The 18,066-nt window shown below is 33.3% G+C and overlaps 2 protein-coding genes across 5 annotated transcripts; one reads left to right on the top strand and one right to left on the bottom strand.

Annotated features, from left to right (window-relative positions):
* Positions 1-46: 46 nt before the first annotated feature.
* Positions 47-8,513, bottom strand: LOC132032532 (putative F-box protein At1g49610). 4 transcript variants are annotated; one of them, XM_059422168.1, is made up of 4 exons: positions 8,384-8,494; positions 6,056-7,015; positions 4,921-5,094; positions 47-551 (listed from the first exon to the last, which is right to left on the bottom strand). In XM_059422168.1, exons 1-4 carry the CDS (start codon positions 8,471-8,473, stop codon positions 252-254), a joined length of 1,524 nt encoding a protein of 507 aa, XP_059278151.1. In that variant the 5' UTR covers positions 8,474-8,494; the 3' UTR covers positions 47-251. The 4 variants fall into 4 exon arrangements, with proteins under 4 accessions (XP_059278151.1, XP_059278153.1, XP_059278150.1 ...); XM_059422170.1 differs by lacking the exon at positions 47-551 and adding an exon at positions 3,273-3,800 and having other exon boundaries at positions 6,425-7,015; positions 8,384-8,513; XM_059422167.1 differs by lacking the exon at positions 47-551 and adding an exon at positions 3,273-3,800 and having other exon boundaries at positions 8,384-8,511.
* A 1,748-nt stretch (positions 8,514-10,261) lies between these two features.
* On the top strand, positions 10,262-17,151 carry LOC132032531 (5'-adenylylsulfate reductase-like 5). The gene is made up of 4 exons (XM_059422165.1): positions 10,262-10,609; positions 14,399-14,580; positions 14,782-14,906; positions 16,425-17,151. Exons 1-4 carry the CDS (start codon positions 10,451-10,453, stop codon positions 16,859-16,861), a joined length of 903 nt encoding a protein of 300 aa, XP_059278148.1. The 5' UTR covers positions 10,262-10,450; the 3' UTR covers positions 16,862-17,151.
* Positions 17,152-18,066: the final 915 nt, after the last annotated feature.

Below are 18,066 nucleotides of genomic sequence, written 5' to 3'. Positions count from 1 at the left end.
ATCAGATGATTCAAGGACTTGACAACAAGCCTAAGGGGATATACACTTAAATTTTAACCTGAGGCAACACATTATATAATCTCAAGGAGACAAGAAACATCTCAAAAGTATTTCTAGAAAGAAAGATATTTACCTACACATAATGCAATAGTTCATCTTACAAAAGCATGTTTGACAGAAATAAAACACAATCCTTGCAGCTTCTTAACAGCCGATGAATGTAGTTCCATCGGAGTACAAAGTGAATGTTGTCAGTTGAGGAGCGTAACGACCGCCTGGGAAGAAGCCCTAGGCAGGCTTAGTAATCTCTGAGCTACTTTCAGCAAGGACTCTGGTGAATTTGCATCTACCCCTCTTTTAGTTATGATTACGAGATTCTCCAGTACCCTCCCGTTCATCAAAATGAACTCTAGAAATGGAAATACAGAATGTTGTGACACAAATTGGGTAATCTTGACTGTCTTCAAATTATGCAACAAACATTTGATGTGCTTCGCTTGTGATGCTAAGTAGTTTGCACCATAAGAATCTGCTAACTCTGTGCCTGTTGGCTAGAAAAAACATTACCAAGATAAAATTAACTTACATTTAGATAAAAGCAGAAACTGATAATACAAGAGCTCTCCAGAAGTCAGTAAGAGGATCAGATCAATGGATAATTAATTTCATTTTATGTTAATGAAAGCATGGATTACTTCTCTGAAAAGAAAAGGAAAATGGTTATGTTTTGGGGTAAATGGAAATTCAACTCAAGAAAATGTAGTGAGTGTAATGTTTAGTTTATCAACGGAATCTAATGTTCCATAAGCTATGCTTTTTCTTCACAAAGATACCATAGGAAATAGTAAAATAAATGTAGTGAGTGTGATGTTTAGTTTATCATTTGAAATTTGTGTTGTTCTCTTCGCCATTTATAACATAGTGATAGCAAGAGCCTAGTTCAAAGCGGGTGTTTGATAAATAAACTGGATTCTTGAAAAAAAGCGTATGAAAATCAAATGAGAAATAGCATAGCATAGCTACTGTAGCTATCAAAGAAAAAGCAAAGAAGAATCATTTACCTGATGATGTCTGTAGAGTGAAGTAAACAACTGAAAACACTTCTTCTGCTTTTTAAAGTAATGGCCAGGATACCTTTCACTTTTTCTCGGAATATTTTTGAACATCAAATTGTTACTCCCTGTGCCAAAAAGATTTTTCTCCTTTCTTTTCTAGTCTATTCTAAAAAAATTATTTCCTTTTTATATTTAAAAATAATTTAACTTTATGAAATAATTTATAATCACACAAATATCTAAAGCTTATTTTAGACCACACATTTTAAAAGTCTTTCTTTATTTCTTAAACTTTATGCCAAATTAAAAAAGAACAATCTTTTTAGGACGGAGGAAATATAATTTTTCAAAATTCAACTTAATTTGAAAAACTTCAAAAAAATTATTTTCACAATTTTCACTTCAAATTACTCACAAAAATTCAAAAACAACTTCAATTTATATTTATGTCCAACACACCTCTAATTTTTAAGTACTACTTTCAACTTAAAAACAAATACGACCTCCGTCTCAATTTATTTGATATTTTTTTGCTTTTCGAGAGTCAAACGAGTTGTTCTTGTAATTTTTTCATATGTCTTTTAAAGATTTTAAATTATTAATTATGGGGACTTATAATTCTTTTTACACAATTTCCAAATATGTAAATTTTATTTCAATATATAAGTTATAAATAAGGTAAATAGTAGCTAACTTGGACTCTACAATCTACAATTGTTATTCCACCCAAATTATGAGCTTGTTTACCAAAAATACAAAGGATTCCCGTTTCTTGGATTTAACTTTTAACCATTCCTGTGTTATACATATTTTATTTCTTCAACGTCAGTGAAGCAATGAACAATGTATACACACCATTGAACTAATCCCATGCTATGTTACATGTGAAACTATTCATATATTTAAGTTTGTTTTTTTTAAAAAAAAATTAGAGATGGAGAAGTAATAAAAGTATCAACAATGATTCTTTATTTTGATAACTAGGCCAAAAAGATTATTTTATATCACTTTTGAAATTAATTGTCAGAAGTGTAATATGATCAACTCGATAGCTATTATTATTAAAATAATATCAAAACTTCTAGGCAAGTGCGAGTCAACTTTCATATATAGTTTTCTTCAAATTGAAAAAGATTAAATTATAATTCCTCAATGCAAAACTTCTTATTTTCTTAATTGCCACTAAAATTGCATCCAAAGTTCTAAAGTTCAAGAATTAGAAGTGGGGAGATAGTAAGGGAGGGCTATGACCAGTTAAAATTACCTGATTGTGTAAAAAAGATTTACACCGTCGATGTATATTAGTTAGACTCTTTGCTTTTTATTTTTCGCAAGAAATAGAATAAGATTAAATATCATTTTAGTCGCCAAATTTACCTTAAAAGTCAAATACTTCCCCTAACATTGAATAATTAACATTTCATTTTATTTCAATTGTCGGACATTGATCATAACTTTGAAACAGTTGACCGATCATCGAAGTGGTAAAATGTAATTTTACTTATAATCTTAATTAGTGTTATCACTGAAATGTTTTGGGGGAAATGGGTATATTTAGTGGGTTATTTAATTAAAGGGGCGGGTCGAGTTAAAAAAAGAAAATAATGTGGAGGATTTCATCTAATTGAGGGGTAATTTTGTTAACTTTAGTAACGGCAGGGTATAAATAGTCCCAACTTGTAACGGAGGACAAATTTGACTCTTAAACGAAAGTAGAGGGGTATTTTTGACCCTTTCCCTTAATTTTATGTCAATGTGATGGATTTATCATATATTAATATAAAGAAAATGATCAATCTTACCCCACTAAACTTTGAGATATGAGCATGAGATAACACTAAATTATTTATTTCTCTTTTCGGTGAATTATCTTTGGTGGTAAGGAAAATCTGGTCCATATCAAGATTTAGCAAGCATTACAATTTTCTTCATGAAGGGATAATGAGTACCAAGATGAAGCTTTAATTAGTACACATGCACAAAGATTTTATTAGTCTCAGACATTCTTTTGTGTGTTTGAAGAAATTAAATATATTAACATATTGGCTATTGTTATCATGCTTTTAGTATTGACGATAATCAGTATATCAAACTCTGTTGGAAGATGCTCATAATGTTATAACACGAGGTTCCTTTACTTGGTTGGGGAAGCCATTTTTTTGTAGAAGCTATTCATCCGGAAACTAGTGTCGTAACGAAATTTGTTGACGATACAGATTTAAAAATATCATGTAATAGGTTTTCATTTTCAGTACAAGACTCAAATATCTTAGCAATATTTTCGACCAGAGAAGACCTTCACAAAATAGCAAAAGTTCATCTTACAAAAGCATGTTTGAACAAAACAAGATGTCTGACCTCAAAGAAATAAAATACAATATATACAGCTTCTGAACAGCCGATGCATATAGTTCCATCAGAGTACAAAATGACTATATGTTGTCACTTACGAAGTGTAACGACTGCCCGGGAAGAAGCTCTAGGCAGGCTTAGTAATCTTTGAGCTACTTCCAGCAAGGACTCTGGTGAATTTTCGTCTAAATCCCTTCTAGCTATGATTATGAGATTCTCCAGTACCCTCCCGTTCTTCAAAATGAACTCTAAAAATGGAAATACCGCGTGTTGTGCCACAAATTTGGTAAGCTTGACGGTCTTCAAATGATGCAGACATCCGACGTGCTTTGCTTGTGATGCTAAGTAGTCTGCGCCATTAGAATTGCACAAGTACTCTGTGGCTTTTGTCAACTAGAAGAACATTACCAAGATAAAGTTTACTATTATTTTGATTAGAAACACAAACTAACAGTACAAATGATCTCCAGAAGCCAGTAGAGAATGAAATCAATGGATAATTTTATTTTATGGATAACGAAAGCATTGATTACTTCTCAGACAACAAAAGGAAAAGGGATTAATTCAGGGGAAAACAGAACATTAGCTAAGAAATTGTAGTCAATGCGATATTTTGGTTTATTAACCGAAGCTAAATCTTAGAAACTGTTCTTCACAAAGGTACTGTTGGAAATAGTAAACTTAAAAAGCATGAACAAGTGTCTTGGTTCATTTGCATGAACAAGTGTCTTGGGGTTCATTTGTACTTTGAGTTATCCTAGGTGCTTAAGTCTATTGTTTGTGCATTATAATTGAAGTGTGTGTCGTTTGAGTTGAGCTATCTTAGACGGTTATGGAGTATAAGGATTGATATAGCAGCTATACCTATGTGAGTCTAGTCTGTTCTTTTGTAAGAGTTGAGTTTTTCAAAATGTTACTCCATTTTATGGGTCTTAGTTTGACTGGACATAGAGTTTAAAAAAGTAAAGAAAACTTTTAAATCTTCTGGTCTTAAGCAAATAATGTGTGTAATGTACCAAAATAAACTTTGAATCTTTTAGTCTTAAACATGTATTGTAGGATGTTGATTTAGAGAGTTAAAAAATATAGGAAGTTGCATTCTTTTTGAAACAGATTAAATATGAAAGTAAGACACAAAAATTGAAACAAAGTGAGTATAAGCACGCTTTGTACTTATCTCTCTCTTCTATTCTCGTTGTGCCTTATAGATAGTATTACTCTCTTTTCCATTTATAACAGTGTGTTAACAACTGCCTAGTTTAAAGTCCAAAAAGTCTCTTGGAGTGATGAATCAATTTTGAAGGCGGTGTTTGATAAATGAACTAGAATCATCACAAGTGCATGAATCTTAGTTCCCGTATTAGGAGATTAATGTAAGAATGCACAAATGTTTGTGTTTATGTATTTCGGATAAAGGGTGTGTCATGTTTTTTCCCCCAAGTTTCCAACGAATTCTCTTGGCAGAATATGTCAGATAAGAAACACAGAAGACAAAAGTTTAGGAAATGTGTACCCGGTCATAGAGTTCAGTTCGCATGTCTATTATAAGCGTCTGCAGAGCCGGTGAACCTTTTAGCAGGTTAACTGTCCCCAAAAGGTCGTCTTCCGTCATAGGTACTCTTAATGTAACACATTTGTGAGTTGTAATCTGATAAGGAATACGTCTACTCTCCTTTAGCGCTAGAACCTTGTACCATCAAATCACAGAATCCATAGGAAAACAAGTAGATATTTCAGTACACACTAGGACAAGTAAGTCCGATCTAAAAATGAAATTGGATAATCTTAATCCTAGTCATATACTAGAACAAAAGATAACATGATAAACTTTTGGCTTGCCTCCTCGGGATAGGATCTAAACCAAGCAATGTGGTGCTCCCATGGAGCGCTATGTGCTATTTGTCTATGCTCATTCGCATTTACTTTGATACGATTTTACTTCCTCTTTGGTGTTTCGCTCTTTAGGAATTCAGTTACTTGTGCTGACAACTTGGTCATTTTGTCATTGGAGAGCTTAAGAGATTTCTTTCCAATAGATTCTCACCTAAATGCACCTACGAATCAGTTTCTTTTAGTAAGATTTTGCTTACAAATATTATGCGGTTGAATGAATACGGTTGAGCCAGTGACAGTTCAATTCCTTGTGAGCTTGGGAAATTTGTGCTTACAGTTGTATTTGGAATGAATACTATTTTGTTTACAAAGAAAACTTAGAATAGTACTTGTCTTTTGAATATTAGCTTATAGAAATAACCTAATGCTCAGCAATCGGAGGATCCGACAGAAGATCTCTCTAACGTGTTTGTTTCAACATCAAGTTTCCACCAAATGTGCTTGATGTATATAGAGCTATGTTGCTTGGACTCTCCAAAATGTTGTTGAACCCAGGTCAGATCCTCCAAAATTTTACTACTTTTGAAGGACTCGACACGTACCTGGCGGCATTTTTGAAGATTCCGAGCAACATAAATATAGAGTCATGCCTAGAAAGCAAATTAATCTGAGAACTAAAGGTAGCAATTTCAACAATTACTTCACTCTCCTCCAAAGGTATACCTAACAAAGACACAAAAAAAGAAAAAAAAAGAAAAATTTAAAAGAAGGCAAAAAGAAAGACCAGATACAGGTTACTTGTTTGTAAAACTAACCTCAATGCACTCAGGGCCCAAAGTTAAGCTCTCAACATGTTTAAGGCACCTAAACACCTCCATTATATTACTCCGCTGCCATTTTATGGTCTTCTTTCCACTAATCAAACAACTACGTGGACGAAAATCGACGGTGGCATGAACGACGGATGACACATTCATCAAAATACACTTCCTATGAAGAGATCCTGAGAGTTCCAAGGACTGAACTTTGGGGGCTGAAATTCTCATGATGGGACCATAATCAAGCTGATCAAGTGATTCAAGCTCACATACAATCAGCGTACTTAAAGAAGGAGAGTCAAGGTTCAGATTATCGTAGCCCCAACACCAATTCAAATTAAAGACTTCCAGTTTCGGAGCACCCACCATAATCTTATGAATGTCTTGATCCCCCAACACAGCACACGAGAGGGTTAACTTTGTCAACGAGTTCCAGGTTATTTGCAGATCACGTGTGAACTTGCAGCTCGACAAACTCAATGTCTTGAGTGACGAATTGCGATACACACACTGAGGTGGGAACCAATAGCAACAATCTTGATGAAATTCTAAGAAGAGCTCTTCAACATTATTCTTTGCAGCATATAGTATCCATCCATCATAATCTTTACGAGAACTATCATTTAAAAAGAAACCAATTCTAAGTCTTCTGATCTTAGAATTGCCACGACAAAGCAAGGTCCGATTCACAAAGTCTGCAAAATCCCGATAAGGATACAATTCATGATTAACAAAATCAAGAGTTGGGACAATTGTCCACAGATTCCGCCAGTGTTTGGAGAGAATGGCCGTTTTGACAACATCTTTCATGTCCAGGAATGAAAGGATGTGAAGCAGTATCGATTCAGGCAGCTCACTAAGTCTATCCATAAGGGAAAGCAATGAACTTTGAGGACAAGCTAAGCTATGAGCATCAGATTTCCATCTTTCACCAGTTTTTCTTAGCTCGATTCGTCTCTGCATATGCCATACAATTATCTCATTTCAGGAATATGGTAAAAGTGTGAGTTCATTTGAAGGATTAGATTTTCAAGAAATGATTAAAGGAGAAACTTTTATCTTTATGAACAAACTAAAAAAAAAAAAAAAATGGTGATTGCAGCAGACTAATAAGAGATAAATCACCTAACTGTAGAGTTCAATGATGAATTCAAAAACATGCACTACCATCTGATCTTTATATAAAATAATAATAATAATAATAATAAAAAATAATAATAAGAGATAAATCCCATCTATTCAGCTAGAATTAAATAAATTGCATGCAATGAACACAAAAAATCAACGACAGTACAAATTAGCAACATTCAAGAATCTTCAACCACAAAAGTTTTAATCCTTATCAACAAACAAAAGAAAGAAAATAGATGGTGATTTCAGCAGACTAGTAAGAGATAAAACCCATCACATTCAGCTAAAATCAAACAAATTTCAAGCTATGAACACATTCTTAAAGCAGCAAAAAAAATCAATGATATCAACTACAGTAAAAATTAGCAACATACATGAATTTGTGCCACCCCAAAAGTTTTAATCTTTATCAACAAACAAGAGAAAAGGAGAATGTAAATGGTTGATAGCAGACTAGTAAGAGATCACTCCAATCATATTCAGCTAAAATCAAACAAATTACAAGCTATGAACACAATTTTAATACACCAAGAAAACTCAATGATATCAACTACAGTAAATTTTAGCAACATTCAAGAATCTGCAACTCCGAAAGTTTTAATCTTTATCAACAAAGGAAACAAGGAAAGAAAAATACATGGTGATTGCAGCATACTAGCAAGGCATAAATCCAATCATATTCAGCTAAATAAAATCAAACAAATATCTTAATACACCTAAAGTACAGAATTGGCAACATTGAAGAATCTGCTAAATGTAACACAAACTTAATACACCACATAACTCAATGATATCAACTACAGTACAAAATTAGCAACTCCAAAAGTTCTGATCTTTATCAAAAAACAAACAAAAAAAAAAAGAAAAAGAAAAAACAATAGATGGTGATTACAGCAGACTACTAAGAGATCACTCCCATCATATTTAGCTAACATCAAACAAATTTCAAGCTATGAACACAATCTTAACACACCAAAAAGAAAAAAAAACTCAATGATATCAACTACAGTACAAATTAACAACATTCAAGAATCTGCAACCCCAAAAAGACAAGATAAATGGATCAATTATCAGCAAGCAGACCTTTTTTCTTATTTCTTGGGATTCTTGAAAAAAAGCATATGAAAATCAAATGAGAAATAGCATAGCATAGCTACTGTAGCTATCAAGAAAAAGCAAAGAATAATCATTTACCTGATGATGTCTGTAGAGTGAAGTAAACAAGTGAAAACACTTCTTCTGCTTTTTTAAAGTGAGAAGAGGAATTAAAATAATGACCAGCATACTTTTCACTTTTTCCCGGAATATTTTTCAACATCCAATTGTTATAATTTTTCGAAATTCAACTTAATTTAAAGAATTTCAAAAAAATTATTTTCACAATTTTCACTTTAAACCACTCATAAAAATTCAAAAACAACTTCGATTTGTATTTATGTCCAACACAACTTTAATTTTCAACTCTAATTTTTAAGTACTATTTTCAACTTAAAAACAAATACTCTCTCCGTCCCAATTTATTTAACACTTTTCGCTTTTCGAGAATCAAATGAATTATCTTTGACCGTAATTTTTTTATATGTATTTTAAATATTTTAAATTATCAATGATGGTGACTTATAGTTTTTTTATATAGTTTTTAAATATATAAATTTTATTTAAAAATTGTTTAAAGATTCTATATTTAAATATATAATCAAAATTAAATAATTTAATTCTTAAAAAGCTAAAAGAGTCAAATAAATTGGAACGGAGAGAGTGTTATTTTTTTTTTTTTTGTCAAATTTTACAATTCTTATGTCCAAAGGCCACTTAAAATAATGGCCGCCATGGCTACTAGAACCTTCTAAAAAATTAGTTGTTGGGTTTGGTTAGTCTTTGGTTAAATTGTCAAATTGGCCAAAGTTATTCAACTCTTTTAAATTCCCATCTATCCCGACTTCACAACAAGGCGTGCATTAGTACTACTTTATCATGTAATCTTACATATAAATTTATTTTATATCAAAATATAATAACATAAGTTGTCCACTAGATTTGCACTGAAAATTAAACGTGTCAACATTTCCACTCCAAACCTGTTATTCTATTTTTGGGACCAATAGAATAGATTTCAAATATCACACAAATTGAAATTGATATCTAATTTAACAAAAACTAAAAACTTACGAAAGAAAAAAGGTGGACAGCTAATTTAACATGGATAATAAAGTAGCTTCTTCTTTTATTTTTTTAATCAAAAGTAGGTAGATAAATACATTAAAGTTGATAAACTTGTTTATTTTTCGAGATTTACAAAGTACTACAAACCAAACCAGTCTCGTTAAAATATAGAATAATGAACAAAAACAGACCTAAAATATCATATTTTTGCGAGTTTCCTACATGAACTATCATGTGTTTACATTTTCTATCGAAAATATCACCAACTATTATTTATAAAAACACATCTCGAAACTAATGAGTCAACTGTCATATATAAAATTTTATGCATAAATTAAGTTGTCACTCCCCTTTTAGTAATTATATTCAAACCCTTGATCTAATCAGCTTCATGTGTGTGTTGATAATTGATTTGTATTATTTCACGTAAAAAATACAAACATCTCATAGTTCAGATTAAAAACTCACAAAAAATTGATACTTTTAGTGTGTTTTCAACCTAGACAACAATAATATAATGTGTGTGTATTTTTTCTTTTAACAGTTATCTCTAAAAAACTGTATATAAACAAACAAGCAAATTAAAATTCCCTCTATTTCAATTTATGTGAACCTATTTTTTTTTAATCTGTACCAAATTAAGTGACCTCTCTTCTAATTTGAAAACAAATTCATTTTATGAATTTTATAAAATAATTTACAGCCACACAAATATTCAAAACTTATTTTGAACCATAAATTTTAAAAAATTTCACTCTTTTTTAAATATCGTATTCAATTAAATAGGTTCACATAATTTGAAACGGAGGGAGTATTTAAATGAAAATCGTACAAAGACGAAAAAGTGGCTGAGAGGGGGTCATTTAACAAGAAAAAGCTGGTTTTGGCAGAACATGTATAATACTAACACTAATACAAAAAAGAAATATAAAGCCAAAAAGAAAAAAAACACGACTTTATCACCCAAAAAAAAAAAAATTCAAAATTTCCTAGAAGAGAGGTTGAAAGGGGAATTATCTTTTTAAATATATAAACTAGGGAATTTTATTTTTAGGTTCAAAATCAAGAAAGTAGTATTGTTTTGTTTGTAGAATTATTATGGTTTCAATGAAATACATATTGGTATTAGCTTATTTATTTGTAGGTTTTGGATACGTATATTCATCATCATATACCAATTTGGAAAATAGATTTCTATATGATCTAAGGTCTCAATGTCCTATTGGGATCTCTTTTCCATCTCCTTTCCTTATTGAGGTAATAATTGAATTTTCTATCATTTTTTTTATGTTGGATTTTATTATATATGTGATTTTTTATGTTGGGGTGTTCTTTTATATTTTTTTTGGATTTTTTTGATGTTGTATTTCATTATATGGCTTATTTTTTATAGTGGGGTGTTCTTGATTTATTGAAATGGGTTGTATTTTTCAATTTTCTTGCTGATTGGTGTTATAAAGATTACATTTTTATTGAAGGGGTTTTGCTAATTTTGGATTTAATTTAATTTTTAGAATTTTTTTGATGTTGGGTTTCATTTATATATGATTTTTTATATTTGGGTGTTCTTGATTTATTGAAATGTTTTTTTTTTTTTTTTCAATTTTTTGCTGACTGGTTTTGTAAAGATTACATTTTTATTGAAGTGGGGTTTGCTAATTTTGGTGATCAGTAGGGGCTTGAAGTTATTACCCAATTTATCATTTTTTTGGGGGGGATATTTTTTTTGTTGTTGGATTTCATTATATATATGGTTTTTTTTTTTTTTTTTTTTAAAATAATATTTGGGTGCTCATGAATTGAAATGGGTTGTATTTTTCAATTTTTTTTGCTGATTAGTTTTATAAAGATTTCAGTTTTATGGAAGGGGTTTTGCTAATTTTGGTAATTAGTAGGGGTTTGAAGTTATTTTTGTTGCTGGATTTCATTATATGTCTGATTTTTTTATATTTGGGTGTTCTTGATTTATTGAAATGGGTTGTTTTTCAAGTTTTTGCTGATTGGTTTTAGAAAGATTTCATTTTTATTGAAGGGTTTTTGCTAATTTTGGTGATTAGTGAGGGTTTGAAGTTGTTTTGCTAGTTTTGTTGTTGGATTTCATTATATATATATATATATGATTTTTTATATTTGGGTGCTTATGATTAATTAAAAGGGGTTGTATTTTTCATTTTTTTTGCTGAGGTTTTGTAAACATTTCATTTTTTTATTGAAGAGCTTTTGCTAATTTTGGTATTAGTAGGGGTTTGAAGTTGTTTTATGATTTCTGAGAATCTTTTTGGTTTGTTTTTTTTTCTTGATTATTTGGGTTTACTTTTCAATTGCAGTCATGGTTTGGTTGTGATTTTGTTGATTATTCATTGAGTTGCTTCTGTTTTTTATGATTTCATTTTTTTTCCTTTAAAACTTTGGACTTTTAGGGCTCGTATACGAGGGATGAGGATAAATAGTCCCGGGATTATATTTGAGATGAGTTTATCCCATGTTTGGTTGGGATAAAATCGCTGTATAACTAATCCCGGGATGAGTTATCCCGGGATTGTAGTGTTATTTTACCCTTGTGGGAGGGTGGAATAACTAATCCCAAGATAAGTTATCCTGGGATAACTTGTTTCCAACCAAACGACCCCTTAGGTTATTTTGGGGTTTGAGATTATCTTATGATTCACAGGATAAGGTTTTAAGTCATTGGGGAAAATATTGCAGCTTATTTTTCATTTTTTTTTTTTTTTTTGGTTTGGGTATTCTTTAAATTATTAGTGCTATGTATATGAAGTTGGAACAAAGAAAGGATCATCGTACGAGCAATATTATGGTTTCAAGTCGTGGTAATGTGGAGATACCTTGTGCTTCACGGCTCATTTAAGTATTTTCAATTGCTAATCATGGTTTAGTTTGCTAATTCATGAGTTGCTGCTGACTGTTTTGTAACATCTTTTGAAAGTTATAAATTTTGGTATTTTATATTGTTAAAGATGATTAAAAAGATTAGTTAAGTCACTGGTGATGTGGAAATTCTATCTATAAGTATTGCATATTCATGTTTCAGAGTCCTTTTCGTGACTCCCTTTTGCACCATGGCTGAACGTTTGGGCACGATTTAGACACGAAAACGTATTTTCTTGAATTAAGAACATAAAACTTTGAAAAGAATGTCTTCTAGTCAGGATCGGAGAAACAGATCAAAATAATTTGGAGTATTACTCTACTCCTCCCAGAGACGCCCATGAGTAGGACAGTTGGTTTTCGAAGATCTGCTGTTTGCAAACTGCATTCCATGTCTAGCGAGTAGGCAGTGAAGTGTAAATAGTGCGTGTAGAAGTATTGATATTTGGATATTTTATCATTTGTATATGTATTAGATATAAAAGAAGTGTAAGTGGTGCAACCAAGGGTGTGGCCTGGTGTTCAATATAGTGGGAGGAGAATCTGCCTAGGCCTTGAGTACAAATTTACCTGGTACATGTACTGGTTGGAGGTAGCAGGTACCCGGTGGAATAGTCGAGTTGCGTGAGTTGGGTGTAAACTGGTCTGAAAACCAGCTACTTTGAAAAAAATGTGTAAGTGGTATCAGCAGCCTCCCCTCCTTTCCTGGAGAAGCCTGTGAGAGGGAAAAACTCAATGTTATGTCATTAATTTTGTTTTGAAGCATTGCCAACTGCTTGAAAAGTCTGTTCCATTGTCTCTAGAGTAGTTAGTGAAGTTTGCATTGAGTGGGAAACTTGGGTTGGAAGAGTGTTAGGTGAGCCCCTTAGCTTCCTTTGCAGTTAGAAATTGTTTTTGTGGATGGGATAATTTTAGGCTAGAGCTGCAGCTCGTGTATTCTCCTTTAGGATGAGTGTTCATCTGGATGTTCCCTGATAATAAGTTGAGTGATTGTGAAACATCACGCATGACTCATGGCTTTTTATCTTGGCTGCAATCATAATGCGGCGTTATTTCCAATTCAGGTGAACATCTGAATGCTTTTCAACAACATAAGGGATGGGGGAATCAGCAAGAATAAGTTTTTATTTGACCCCTTTCGGCTCCACGCTTCTCTTGTTCTTGTAAATATCTTGGTGTACAAGTTAAAGCAAGCTACATAAATTACAACTTCCTGCAAGCTAAAGAAGGCACCAAGAGCTTGGTTTGAAAGGTGATAGTAGCATGTGTAAGAGCCGAAATAGGACTAGGAAAAGAACCAGCTTTCAAGCGGTCATTAAGTTGTTAGTGAACGGTCTGGTTGGTGGTCAAGATCTATTAAGGTGAATGGGTGTTTTTAGTTAACTTGTAATTGGGGCTTTAAATGGCTTTTTGTGCGGCTTAACTTTGGGAAATAGATTATTCAACTTCTAGTGTTGGTTCTCTAGATCATGTTCTAATAAATGCTTATCATGTGTAACTTCTGTGTCACGGTAATATACATCACTTTGGTTCTGGAATTGCTTCTTTTTTTAGCTTATTGTGTGCTTAATGTTACAGACTTTCTCTATCCTTGATATGAAAACTTTTTATTCTCTAAAATGAGGTGTTTCCGAAAGTTACATTTTCTACTTCCATAGCCGCTATTTTAATTTTTAGTGGATACTTTTGAGGAATGTTTATTCTTTTCTTGCATTAATTCGTCTACAGCCTGATGTCTGTGTGACCTATTTGCGGTTTGTTTTAAATGGATAGGCTCATATAGATTGTTGATTTCTTCCACATCGGTTGTGGGATGGGTGTTTGGACTCCTTATATGGACTTGGGCAATCCTACCCCCATGAGCTAGATTTTGGAGTTGAGTTAGGCCCAATATCTATTCTTTATGCAGATCTGCTTTTATAGTTTCCCAAGTTTACACTTGTTATATTATCATCTTATTTTTCATTTGTGTTCCTTGACGTAAGAGAATGTAAGAGAACTGGGTTGTAATTTTTTGTGGTATAGGAGAGGGAATTGAGGACCTAATTTTTCATAAAGTAACTTTATAAGTCTTCATGTGAACTGCATTCTTCTTTTTAACGATGGCATGCATCTTCTATAAAAATTCTGATTTTCTATTTTGCCTTTATGCAACAAAAGACGGATGGAGAATCACTTGACAAGTCTCTAAGGTCCTGTCAGAAAGATGATACTACTGCTATTTTGTTCTATGCCTCGTGGTGTCCTTTCTCGACAGATGTTAAACCAAAGTTTGGTGCTCTGAGTTCCATGTTCCCGCAAATCAGACATGTGATGGTTGAGCAATCAAAAGCCATGCCCAGGTGAGTTCAATTTTGTTACATAATTATCTTTTTTGAGTACGGTAGTGCTGTATAGTCTCTATTAGCATTTTGCTCCACCATTAGGGCTTGTGTAGTACAGCAGTAATTTCTCAAAAGGTGCCACTAAATTTTTTAGCCCTTTCTCCTCTCCAAGCTTCTCTGCTCACAATTTTAATCATGTGTTTTGCCTCTCATCTGCAGTGTGTTTTCAAGATACGGAGTTCATAGCTTTCCATCAATATTGATTGTGAATCAGACGGCGAGAGTGCGATATCATGGCCGGAAAGATCTTCACTCTCTTGTGAACTTCTACAAGAGGACTACAGGTGACCTTTTCGAATGCTTGCCTATATTCTCCTTTTGCATGCTTTTGGGATGGCATAGCAGTAAGAGTTCATCCATACTGCTGTGATTTTCTTTTCTTTGAGCCGAGGGTCTATTGGAAACAGCTTCTCTACCTTCATGGTAGGGGTAAGGTCTGGGTACACTCTACCTTTCCCAGGCCCCCCTTTGTAGGTTTATACTGGGTATGTTGTTATTGTTATCGAAACACCATACAAACCTAAAATTGGGTCACTGGGCAGATGGTTATTGTTAGTAGAATGGTGTTAGCTTTTCATTTTCATTACATTTGGTTTCGAGTCTGATGCCAATTTTTTAAGGGGAAAATTCAGCGAATTGGCAAAAAAACCAAGTTCTCATGTTAAAGTTAAGTCAAATCAGTGTTGAAGCAAAGAAGAACTAAAATTGGTAACCACAGTGAACTCTTCAATTTAAGGCCCATGCACTTATATTGAGGCACAATAACTCCACTTAGTATTTAGATTCTGGTCCCAAACTGAAGAGCCCACAACCGAAAACTCAACTAGCTCATATAAGCTTGAAGAACCGAATCTGAATTTTACTTAATTCAGTGAATGCTTTAAAAATTTCGAAATCAAAATTTGGTTTTCAAATTAAAACAAAGAATGACTAAAGCAACTAAATGAGCAAACCTAATAGCAGCAGGTGCTATAGAAAGTATCTACTCAATGTCCTGGGTCAATTACTCAATTGACAACATTTATAATAAGGGGTGAAATTCTTTATTGAATAGATTGTGGAAGTAAGACATATGCTTCTTCAGCAATTTCTTTAACAGTCTAGTTTGCCACTCCGGGGGGATACTGGGTATTTTTCTTTTGTGCATTCAGAGGGCATGAAGACTAGTTAAGACTTATGAGGGGTACTATTGGGACTTCATGTTCATTAGCTGAACTTAACCAAAATTTGGTAGCTCTCATATGTAGGACTATTTTCTTGCAAGTCAATCACATTTATTGTTTTAAGTCATCTTTCTTCTGCTGTGATTTATCCGCTGTTCCTGTTATGATCCATGAGAGACAAACAACAAAAAGTCAAACATGCAGAGGCTCCCATGATCTCTAGATTCCTCAAGTTTTGTTTCCATCAGAATACAAAAATGAATAGATAGCTCTTGAAGTGAGGCCACTTGGGAGATTGACTTAAAATTCATTTTTATCCTCTCTAATTGTCTCATATTTTTTCTCCTCTACCTTGATTTCAAAGTTCTCTTACTTTTTACCTCTTTCAGACACTGTCCACGCATTATATTAGGACTGGTGAAATGCAAAGCAAATTTTCCGTAGCGCGTAGAGTGAACACCAACAAGGGCCCCCCTCCCCCAAAGAATGACTTTTTTGATGAGTACTGGTGTAACCATGCAGTCACATGCTATATAAGTATTAGAAATATTTATCTAGAAATTTTTACAGTATGCAACAAATAAGCTAGTGCTTTACTCTTTCATTTTCGACTGATGGTATAGAACATGCTTGTTTCAGGGCTTCATCCTGTGGTAGATGCGAATGAAAGTCAAACTACTTATAAGGCAGATGGTCACAAGGCTTCTCAGCTATGGAAAGTGTCCTCTTTAAGGGAATTGCTCTCTAGCGAACCTTACCTTGTACTATCGGTTGCATTCATATTGTTTAGGGCTTCCCTATATTTCTTACCAGGGTTGGTTGCGCGTGTAGTAGCATTGTGGGCTGCTTATATTCCTCATCTAAACATGGGGATCTTTGGAGATTCGAGGCAGATTTTGGGGCGTGTCTTCCACGTCATTGACCCCAAGAGGGCTTGGAGCAAGCTAAAGCTATGCAAAACGAGAAACTTCCATAAAGGTGCTAGGAATGCTCGAGTTTGGGCTTCGTCCTTGACGTCAGTTTCGCTGGGAGAGACGTCAGCAGCTAGAGTGGGGTCCGTCTCAGGAGACTCGTAAGCTACTACACGTTGTCTCTTGCATCGGATCGTCACTAAAGTGAACAAACTTAGAACTCAGAATCTGGCTTCTACAGCAAGTAGAGTGGTCTGCTTCATTACCTTTAATTTCTTCCCCTCCTGTGTTGTATCTTATCTTTTATCAGAAATTTTTCGTATACGCAGAGACCAGAAGATCTTGTGTTTTTAGAGTTTAGGTGGTAACATGAACAACATTCTTGTAAATTTTGAGAACAGAGGGTTTCAATGTATATGTATATTACATGTTGACAAGAGGGAGACTTTGTAACACTGCATGTGTGTGTCAGTGATGGTATTGTTGGCATTAACAAAAAGTGTGTGACTATTGGGTGGAGAATGCTCTTTATTAAGAATATATATGTTGTCTGGTAACTAAGTAACTGATTAAAAATTCTGAGTTTAATTGATACTGGTAAAAGTGATAAGTTAATTATTTGGAATATCATCTTTCAGCTCTTTCCATGTATGATCACTTGTCGGTGCGATTCTTCATTCATAGCACCTTTAAAAAGGGCCGAGCATTCCTTATTAAAAAAAAAAAAAAAAAAGAGGCATTGATTGATAAATTTGTATTATGGTAAGTATAATTTAGAGATTAAGGCCTAAACCAACCGACCGAGTTCTGGAGCTGCATGTTGTTGATGATGATGATGAATTATTGAAGGATGGATGAATCATATGTTTAGGGAGGGGAAAGGTACTAGTACATATGTTTAATTAGGCCATTTCTCTGTTTCGTTATCTACTCCCATGTGCACCGCAAAAGAAATACATATAGACAGCATGTCTTTATCTTTTTATAATTGTGACTGGAGTAGCTTGCGCACATTCCGGTTGATTTCACGAGTTACCCGCTATCTCGTACCAGATAAATATCAGGCAACTTTATGCACCAAAACAGATGCGAAAAGACCTAGAATCTTTTTTGCCTCCGTTAAAATTTGAACTTAAAATTTCATAATTTTCAACACAGTTCATTAACCTATAGCCGGTCCTTAAAGTGCATAGACATCATATTCTGTTTCTAGTGTATTTCTAGGTGTCCCTTTCTTGTGTTAACTTAAAACTTGTCTTTACTTTTTAATCAAGATGTTGGCACATTGATTAAGAAGAGTGTCTTCTCTTTTGTAGCCATGTGCTGGTTTATATTAGTGGGTTCTAGGTTTAACAATAATCGCATATTTA

Source organism: Lycium ferocissimum, chromosome 10 (assembly GCF_029784015.1).
Source record: "Lycium ferocissimum isolate CSIRO_LF1 chromosome 10, AGI_CSIRO_Lferr_CH_V1, whole genome shotgun sequence".
NCBI lineage: Eukaryota > Viridiplantae > Streptophyta > Magnoliopsida > Solanales > Solanaceae > Lycium > Lycium ferocissimum.
This window is presented reverse-complemented; position numbering and strand designations above follow the sequence as displayed.